The following is a 10,800-nucleotide window of genomic DNA, read 5'->3' on the forward strand; positions in this document are numbered from 1 at the left end:
TTTCATTTCTTGCAACCACAACTTTTACGTGTTCAGATGTTTCCCTACAATACTTTAATTTTTTCATTTGACTTACTTTCAACTTTTGTACAAAAGAGAGATGCAGAACAAGTTGTGTACGTTTCCAAATTGCCTCTTCACATAGCTAAATCTGACCCAAAGCCTCAGGTGCAAATGTAACATATTTGCTCCTGTAGACCACTCTTTGGGTTGAAACAAGTTCCTGGCTTTATAGGGATTTTCAAAAAAATCCAGAAGTATTTCAGGAAATCTGACAGTTAAAGGTTACCTGGGTAACTAGACAGAGAATTTATGCATGCAGGGTTTACACCTGCTATTACATTATACACAAGATAATGAGGTGCAAATGCAAATTATTAGTAGATATATTTCTCCTCTCTCTCTAAAGGGGGAAATATGTTTCCCTATGTAGAAACCTTTTCCCTGTACTGTCATTAAATGTAAATACATGGGGGTGTTTGCTCCCCTTCTCACTCTGCAAAGGTTCTTAATTATGCCTCTCACATGAGGACGTTTCAGTACATTTCTAAGATGGGATACTACCTGCAAGATATATGTGAATACCATAAAATTTACAGTTATGTACTACTTCTCCAGGTTGCTTTACCCAACTGCTCCTACTCTAGCCCCCAGCATAATCTCACCAATAACCTTATGAAATTGCAGCAATTCTGCCACAGTAGCTGATTTACCATATCTGTAAGCTGGAACATTTAATTCCACCAGTCTAATTATGTGAATCAGGATGTAGAATGTAAATTCACTTAGTGCTTTTTTGTGGGTGCAAGTACCACATAGATTAGCAAACACATTGGTTAATTGCATCTTTCATGTTTTTGTTATGAATATGCTGTAGACTTAAAACTCTGTCATTCCCCCCTCCACCCACTAAATGGTTTGCTGGTTATTCTATATGATTACAGACACAACCACTGCACCTTTGTCAGAAACATTCTGTCCTCTAGCGTGTCTCCTTATAATATCCATATATTCTCACAAAACAAAGCTATGTGGATATTAAATACAGATCCTGATCAACTTTGCTCTTTGCAGATTTGTACAGCCTGAAGTGGGTTCAAGAAATAGCAACCTGCTTACAGGGATAAAGGGGGTGAGCCTTTTTATCTTCCCACAACTATCAAAACATGGACTGACCTTCCAAGGCATTTGTCAGATGACAACTTCAACTGAGTCTGTTGTCTACCAGAAAAGCCAGGTCTGCCTCTTGGAAACAGAATTAAACCAATGAGGAAGAATCGGAAAAGTAGTATTTCCACTGGACTAGATAAACGTTTATGCCAAGGTCTGCTTATGATGAATACATTTTCAGAAGCTTTTGAAAACAAAATTGAGGATTGTACACTATAGTGGGTTAGACATGATTCTCTGCCAGAGAAAATCTGCCACCTCCATGATCTTTCCCCTAGTCACATTTGCAGGATAGGCTTCAGAAAGGCCTTCTACTCTAAATAAGACTCTCAGATTAAATAACCGTTATAGCTAATATTGTCTCAAGATACAAATGCCATTGCTGCTTGTGGAATGGAGCCATGATTCAGATAAACTGGTGTAGCTGGTCTTTGGTTCAGCAAGGATAGTAAACATGTTAAGGCTAGAAATAAACATCTAAGTGAATTATGTTGGTTCTTGCTGTGACATATTTCACTTAAGATAGAAATAATTGGAAGCAAAACAGAATATAGCCTGCCTTAGTGGGCTACTAAAAAGCCCTATGATTTGCCCAGTCTGAAGGCTGGGTCCAGTAACGAGGGATCAGTACTTTAGTGGTCCTTGTAGTCTGCTGCAACATGAAGACACTTTCAAAAATTCCTCCTGCTCTAAGACATCTTACCCTTCCTTGCAAGGCAGCAAGAGAGTCATAACTGTGTATGCATCATGTCCCTTCTTCCTGCAGCTGGGACTGCCACCGCTTGGCGTACGGGGATACTGTGGAAAAAGGAGGGGAGAAGACTTGCTGTTTTCCCTTAATCACGTCAGCTTCACCCTGCTTCTCAAACCATGCACAATCCTAGACGTCTAGAGGAGAGACAGGGGGGAGTGACAGGCTGAGCATGTGGATTAAGGCAACGCTATGTTGAGGCCAGGGATCCTGAACTACTGTTTGTAGCCTACTCCCATTGTTTATCATGGAGTTCTTAATGTTCCAGTAGTCTAAAAAGAAACAAAGTCCAGGTCTCACACTAATTAAAGATCTGAATTGTCTCCCACAACTCTACAAGGAGTCACCTTGAAATGCTATGCATTGAGAAAAAGAGAGGAGGGAGGTACCATAGCTCACTAATCCTTCTCTAGTACAAGCTTCAGTATACACAACAATTAGTGAGCACAAGACAATAATAATAGATGAGGTGTAGTCTGACTTGGACAATGGAAATCCCAAGTATTAAAAAACAGCCTTCACCCACAGTTTGTGGCATGCTTCACCACTGGGCTTTTTCCCCGCACCCCAAACACTGCTTAGTGCTTTGGGGGCTTAAACATTAAGTGGGAACAAAGGCTATTGTACATAGGGGTCAGACAAGTTGATAGATGAATTAGATTAAAACTGCCCAGGGCTCAAACCCCACTGTCAGCTTATTCAGGGCTACCCTGACTGGGTTAAAAGAAGGAGGACAATTGTGATGGTAATGGGATGTTATCTCCCTACCATTATCAATATTGAAAATGTCAACATGTTTCGGCCAAACCCTAGTGCCTAAGTGGATCTGAGGTCGTCATCAGGAGATATAGAGCCATATATTCTTGTCATTTCCCTGAAGTCAATCTGTCAGCTATGTGAACAAACAACAAAACACAATATTAATAAAAAAATATATATTTTTAGCCGCTTAATGATGTGCTACTGGGATTTTCCAGTGCAGTACAGGTTCACTCATATCCCTGGGTTGGGAAGGGAGCAACTCTCTGTAGTCATACAGTCGTCAAGGGAAGAACACCACCAGAAGTGGCAGAGAGGTTTATCATTACTGGGGATCTCTTTCATCAAAGTAAGACTATGCCTCATCTATGTTTTTTGTGCTCACTAATTGCTGTGGGTATTATGGTACTGATACAAAAGCACACATTAGCCATGTTGTACCATTGATTCCATTTCCATTACCTATTAGAGATCAGAAGAAAGTGAAGCGGGGTGACCTGCATACTAACAATTGCCTTGCGGATCCATTATGATGTCCACATTTATGTGAGCACATGAACTGGTGTGCTGAAACATATTTAGCCTAGAAATGGTGGTATGAGTAGAATGTTAAACCAGGTCAGCCGATTGTGAAGATCTAGACATGTATATGTTTTTCTTTTGTAAGTCTTACATTGTATTTCTTTTCTCAAACAGCCTGATTCCGATTCCACAAAACACTCCACTCCCTCCAACAGCTCCAACCCAAGTGGCCCTCCCAGCCCAAATTCTCCTCATAGGAATCAACTGACACTGGATGGATTGGACCAGTCAACCTGCGATGCGTAGCACCACCACTCCACTTGTGCCAATGATCGTGATGATGAGTGTTTTACAAGTGCAAGACAGTTTTATTTTGGATTATCGTGCCAAGATACTGATCTCTGGTATTGGACATTGAATATGTTGAACTCTGATTTCACTTACTAAATATTAAAATGATGAGGTCATGCTCATCACAAACCTATAAAGCTTTCTTATGTAAAGCTGTTCTTTGTTCCCAGTTGTGATTCTAGGACCAATCTTTAATGTTCCAGGGTGACATGGTTTGTTATGTTTTTCAAATCTACAGACATCAGAAGATTCCTTAGTCTTTCATTTATGGTGCTAATGAAGCTAAAAGAAAAGCTGTCTATTATTTATATTAATACGACATAGCACCTGTGAAACATTTTTCATAGCCTAACGATGTAATGTCGTTTTAGCTAGAAGTTCTTTTGGGCTGAATTTGGATTTCTGGCTGGGATATACAAGCTGATCCAAATAGATTTGGAGATAAAACATTGTTTTAATTTTTCCTGTGGCTATATCCTACATCTTTAGAAGAATGATGGGAAGCTCTGAAATGCTGCCCCATCTACATCATTGTGAAATGATTCTGAAAGAGTTTCTAGTTGGAGGCCTTTTCTCATTTAGCCGTTAATTATTCAGCACATACTTGTGTCTTATAACAATGCTTAGTCGTGTGAGTGAATGTGTATAAATCTTCATGAATCATTCTGCCCTTACGCTGCTAAAGAATATTTTAAAATCCTTAATGATCATGACCATCAGTTTGGGTTGATAGAAGGTCTGTAAATATGCCATTTGAAAGAGATTGTCATAGCCTTTTCTCTTTTGCTGCATAATAGCATCTCTTGTTTGTCAGTGTTAAGACACGCTACATGTTTAGGTAGCAGTTAGACATGTAGAGCTTAGACAAACATTGTAAGTCTGTCTAATTTAAGGGTCTTCTACCACACTACAGCATTTTTCTGATTAGTAACCAAAGCGGAATATGAAGAACATACAAGCAAGGGTGCTGCTTTTTTCCGTCATTGTATCTACACTGCATGAAGACCCCATGATTAAGTGCATAGTGATCATGTAGAATACAAAAATGCACAACATACTTGTATATTTTCCGTCACGCAGGGACATGACTCTGTGTATATTTAATCCCATGCTTCCATGTATTATAAGTTTAATAATCCAAGATCTGTGCCCATATTTCATTAAAGGTTTGTAATTATTTACGTGGCTGGCATATCCAGTTTTTCATTGTCACACTAGTGTGCCTTCTGTGCCAATTTTCTGACAATTTGGTGTCATTTATTTAAAATTTGGTTTAGTGGGCTATTAATGCGATACCAATAGTTAATGTTCTTTTCTGAAACACTGTATAGGACTTGCACTTATTTTTAATTTTTAAAAGAGTTCTAGTCAGCATTTAATCTTGTTCCATTAAGTGTTTGACAGTATGTGCTCTTTTTCTGAGATTATCGATGAAGGGGCTCACTTGGAGCTGGACACTACTGCATTTGTTTTTTTTTTTTTCTTCAGATTTTTACTTTTTTAATGTAAGTCAGTCTTTGTAATTATTGAATTGTGCGAACATTTTGAGCAATTGACCTGTTTATTAAAGCAGAAGAGGGATGTTTTAAATTTGGTGTCTTTCTTGACATATTAAAACATTTGAAATGAATGTTTTGCTTCTCTTCTCAAATTGTTCTTATTTTGAAAAAGCTACTCTAATGTTCCGTAAATTACAAGACTGTTGAGTCCTTTGTACAGAATGCTTTTCTTCGCTTTTCATTAAATTACACCTCATACTTTTGTATGCCATTGCAGTAACATATCTTATGACTGCTCATCTACACATATTTGTAATGTAGCTTCACTGTTTAAATTGCATAAATGATTGTACTTAATTATATTCAGTGTTCTGCTACATGGATCACAATTGATTCTGTTCAGTGTGTTGCCTCTCTGTGAACTCATGGGCGAAAATGAGTGGCCTTGATGGCCAATAACTTCTTAGAATTAAATTTGTTAAATCAATTAAAAGAAAAGATAAAATCAGAGAAAATGGAAGTTGTAAAAAACTGGTCTCTGAGAGATATTTTTAACCACTGATTCCTCAATGTGTAAATACTCCCCTCTCACCGGAATGGTACTGGGGATTTTTATCTGCAATTCCCTTGCGTGGCAGTAGTTTCCATTGTGCGGCTGCACATTCAGCCTGTCCCGCCCCAGAAGTGATATTGGGGCTACAACAGAACCACCACTTCTGCTGTGCATCAATGTCAGTTCCTTTCTTTTCGCACCGTCCAATGCAGTTCCAAACTCATGGTTTCAATTTCTGTCACTTGATAAACTTATTCCAAAATGTTGCCAGCATGCAAGCGGTATGTCTCCTCCTAAAATGACAGGTTTCAAACCATCGGGATTGCTAGAAACGGATGTCAGTGATGGGCCCAAAAGAGGTGTCTCTGCTCCTCACATGATTTGAAGTAATGTCACAAATGCATTCAAAAGATTCAGAAGCCTATTCAGGACTAAAAGGCCAGGCTTCTTGAGCACCATTGAAAGCCCCATCCCAATCAAAGTGGAGGACCTTGATGCGTTCTCTGCCTCAAGGTTGTTCCCAAGAGAGATCATCATCCCACTCCAAATCATCATTTACATCAAGAAGGGAAAAACACAAAAAATCCAAACATTGCTCCCCTTCTTCCAGCCACTCTCGTCAGGAGATGTCACATAGGCGTTCGAGTACCTCCAGATCTTTGTCGCCTATCACAGAACCAACACCCTCACTATTCGTCAATCCAGCCCGAGTTTGTGTACATTGATGATGGTGCAGCAGATTCCATCCTTCACAAAGCCTATATTGCGGACTTTTGTACCATTCTTGAGCCCGCTGGTACGCCATTGGGCCCCCCATGGATCTGAGCAGGCCACTTTTCAGGTCACTGCCTGCTGATCTGTCCCTGATGCCAATTGTACCTCCTAACCCCCGGCTCCAGGATCTACTCCAACTCCAGGGCCGACTCTGGCAGTGACAACGCCAGAGAGAAAGCCCTTAGTCCATTCAGACTGAATCAAATCTACTGTGACCTTCATTGAAATCGCACCCACCTTGACCTCTTCCACAACCTCATTCTGACTCTGCACACTTCTGCTGGGACAGAGAATTTCAGACTCGGAGCCATGTGAAGATGGCAGTGACAAAATGCAAGTGTACAATGATGAGAATCCCTATCTGGACCTCCAGGAGGCAGTGCCCTAGATACTTTTACTGATACTGGCATGGTCTCCACCTGGCCCCTCTACAGAGGAATCCGCAACATTCCCTCTGGTAATCAGAAGGGCGGCAGAGATTCTTGACCTCCAGCTTTCCTCAGTGAAGGTTTAAACAACTTACTGAGGTTCTACAGCCTGGGCCGATCTCTTCGTAACCACTCCTTCCTTTTAATGAGTACCGTACAGACACCCTCATTAGCACCTAGGACAAATAGACATTCCAGGCCAGCCCGAGGGGGTCTGCCTTTCCTCCTGCATCATCCAACACCAGAGAGCTTTGTGGTTCAGGCTTCCACCAGTCAGCTAAACCTAAATGTATTTCGGATCACCCCGCCAGACACAGTTGAAACATATGGAAGCATTCAGGAAACTGATGTTTCTTCTGCCAGATCTTTCTCTTGCATCTGTAAATTGGAGTTGCCTCCTAGGGTGTTACTCGCACGCGTTGTGGTCATGATGAGCAGTATCTTGCCCAAAGTCCCAGACGGCGTTCATGCTAACCTCTAACAAATAATTCAAGATGGGCAAAACAATATGTGATCAAGTTGGACCTCAACACTTCTGATTGTCTGGGGTAGGGACGTTAATACCAGCATGGTGCTTCGGTTCCACACGTGCATAAGATGCACATGCGTCTTCAACAGTAACTCGTGGACGTGTCTTTTCATGACCCCCATCTGTTTGGAGACAAAGCAGACTCCGCATTAGAGACTTCTAAGAAAGCAAAGCAGCAGTATGCTCTTGTGGCTTTGCACCACCCGTATTGGAATTTCCTCAACAGTAACACCCATCTTGAGGCTTCAGAAGAGCGTAACAGAAGTGACCATGACAGATTTAGGGCCTCATTACGACCCTGGCAGCCGGCGGTAAGCTGGCGGTAACACTGCGAACAGGCTGGCGGTGTTCCGCCAGCTATTATGACCGTGGCGCAATAGCCACGGCCATACCGCCGGCCCCTCCACTATACCGACAGGCTTCCGCCTGGCAGTCATAATCCCCAACCGTCAGCCTGTCCACGGCGGTAAACACTGCAATGGAAAGGCTGGCGGTAAGGGGGACTTGGGGTACCCCTGCACTGCCTATGCACCTGGCATGGGCAGTGCAGAGGCCCCCAGGCACAGCCCCATTGCACATTTCACTGTCCGAATTTCAGGCAGTGAAATGCGCAACGGGTGCTACTGCACCCGCTGCACATCAGCATTGCCGCCGGCTCTATTACGAGCCAGCTGCAATGTTGATGTGACTTTTCCGCTAGCCCAGCGGAACAGTCCAAATAGGGAGCCAGGTATAGCACCAGCACTGGCGGTTTACTGGCGCCCGCAGCTTCTGCGGTCTTTAGCCAAGACCGCCGAAGTTGTAATGAGGGCCTTAGTCTACGCAACTACAGACCTGCCAGTCCTTTCGAGGTAGGGGTCTGCAATCTGGCCAGCAATATCTCGACCCCCAGGGTCAACAAGCTTACCCAGTCTCCTACCCCCCTAGCCTGTGCCACACTATCCCACTGTTGGAGACCAGAAAAGCTATTACCTCCAGGGTGCCAAAGTATCACAAGACAGATGGTTGCTTCAAATTGTCCGATGCAGATATTCCCTTCCTATCCACTCCTCCAGAGATGCCATCCACACCACAACATCTTCCGGATGACCACTTTCCCTGTTCTCCGACATGAAGTTGACACACTAATGGAAAAGAGAGCAATGGAAAGGGTGTCAACATCAAAAGTTTATACTGGTTGCTAATCTGTTACTTTCTGATTTCAGAAAAGGTGGAAGACTATCTATTCTAGACCTATTTCTTCAGAACTTCTTCCTCAAGAATAACAAGTTCAAGATGCTCATTTTGGACCACATTCTGTCTGCCCTGGATCCAGGCTACTGGTTGGTGGTATTGGATGTGCAGTATGTCTATTTCCTCATCCCTGTCCTGCAATCCCACACATGCTACCTGCTGTATCAGTCCATAAGCACTTCCACTTCACCATGCTCCCCTTTGACCTCACCATTTCCCCTCTAGTGTTCACAAAAGTGATTGTGGTGCTTGCTACTCATCTGGAGCAGTTGTGAATACCAGTGTTCCCATGCCTCAGTGACTGGTTGCTAAAGGTGAGAGCTCGCCTCAAAACAGTTGTGAACCACCTCCACATGATGGCCTCACCTGTTGACATCCTTGGGATTTACCATCAATGTGCCAAAGTCACACCCAATGTCTTCACAAGGTAGCTGTCTTTTGTTGGAGCCATCCTAGACATGATGGTGTTTCAAGCCTTCCCTCCGCCTCAGTGAGTCCAACATATTCGAGCAATGGTTTCTGATACTCTAAACCTTGACCTGGGTCTTAGGGAGAATGGTTCTGAGGCTTCTTGGCATCCTGCATTCTAATACTGGACCATTCTGGGTGGAACATGCTGGCTGTGCAATTGGTTCTGAAGTCTGTGGGCTCAGACTAAAAAAAAAAACTCATTCCATTCAGGGGCTTGAGGAGACTGCAAAAGACATGCAGTGGTGGTTGCTGGACTGCAGTTGACTCTGCAGCATACCACTGTCCCTAACCCACCCCCAGTTATCGTTTGTGCCTGATGCATTGTTGCTGGGTTGGAGGGGTCATCTGGGAGAGTTGGAGAACAGAGGACTTTAGTATCTGCCAGAAACCCGTCTTCACATCAAACCTTTTGGAGCTGTTGGCAATTCGCATGCACTAAAAGCTTTCTTCTCATCTGTCATGAGGTAACAAGTGCAAGTTCTTATGGCCAACACTACCACCATGTGGTACAGCAACAAGCAGGGTGGGGTTGAGTTTGTGGGTCCTGTGTCAAGAGTCTCTTATGCCTCTGGAACTGGCAGTCATCAGGGCATGTCCCGGGTCATATAATGCCTGGCAGGATCTTTAAATGCCAGTGCCAATGAACTCAGCCTAGCAGATCACAAATGCCCTACACTCAAAGGTGGCACAGCGCATCTTCCAGCAAATGAGAACAACCTTCTCCCAATCTTTTCGCTACTGCTGAGAACATGCAGTGTCTAAACCTTTGCATTTGTGGGTATACCACAGGGATCATCCTTGAGCCTGCTGCTTTTTAAGCTATATCTTGCCCCACTGCCTGTCCTGATCAAAACTTGGGACATGAAGTTGGTCTCATGTGTGGATAACACACAAATTCTGTTTTCTTTTTAGGCATGCTTGGAGATGGCACTACATAATTGTAATGTAGTATCTGCTTAGACACCATTAAAAAACAGAAGTTATTTTCTTCAGCTAATGCGGTCCTCATCCCACCCCCCCACACCCCCCATCAAACTTCTTATGGCCTGAAGAATTACACCCTTCCCTAACTCCTACCACCTCTGCTAGGAATCTGGGTGTTATGTTTGACTATGCCCTCATCTTTTTGGCTCAAATAAGACCAATTTCATTGGTCTGCTTCCTGAAACTTTGAACCTTAAGGAAGCTCCTGCACGTGGTCTAGCAAACATCACACAGACCAGCAGCGCCCTCAATCCTCCCAATCCCCTTCACCTGCGGCAGCTACCTCTAAGCTGCTTTAGTTTGCCCTTAGCAGTGCGCACACATTCTGTTTGGGTGGGGGTAGAATTTAATTATTCCTCGTATGATGACGATCCATCGCATCCGACCAATGGATCATACAGATAGATCAGCATGGTTATGCTCTACCTTTTCTCCCTAGTCAATCACGTACCCCTTACCCCCCCCCCAATACAATCGACTTTTGAAGGAGAACCCCTCGTTTGTGCTGCAGGAAGCATGAGCACACTTGTTACATGTGGTTCAAAGTCAACCAGGAGCATTTTCACTTCACTGTGCTCTCCTATCGTCTCTCCTGTGCCCCTGTGGTGTTCATGCCCACCCCTTCTAAGGTTGAGAATCCCACTCTTCCCCTACTGCAACGACTGGCTGTTGAAGATGACTACAAACCTCTTGACATTGTTGGAGTCCACTATCAGCAAGATGAGGTAGCACCCGACTTCTTCTCAGAGATTACTATTCAGCAGAGCTATCCAGGA

At 43.3% G+C, this 10,800-nt stretch overlaps 1 protein-coding gene across 1 annotated transcript in view; it reads left to right on the forward strand.

The window, feature by feature from the left end:
• Nucleotides 1-5,183, forward strand: part of CDC42BPB (CDC42 binding protein kinase beta) — a 903,752-nt gene extending 898,569 nt beyond the window's left edge. Inside the window, exon 37 of the mRNA XM_069207298.1 lies at nt 3,377-5,183. Within this exon, the coding sequence (XP_069063399.1) occupies nt 3,377-3,508 (132 nt within the window). The 3' untranslated portion in view covers nt 3,509-5,183. The remainder of the gene's footprint in view (nt 1-3,376) is intronic.
• The last annotated feature ends 5,617 nt before the right edge of the window (nt 5,184-10,800 follow it).

The sequence above is a fragment of the Pleurodeles waltl genome, chromosome 9, assembly GCF_031143425.1.
Source record: "Pleurodeles waltl isolate 20211129_DDA chromosome 9, aPleWal1.hap1.20221129, whole genome shotgun sequence".
NCBI classification, from domain to species: domain Eukaryota; kingdom Metazoa; phylum Chordata; class Amphibia; order Caudata; family Salamandridae; genus Pleurodeles; species Pleurodeles waltl.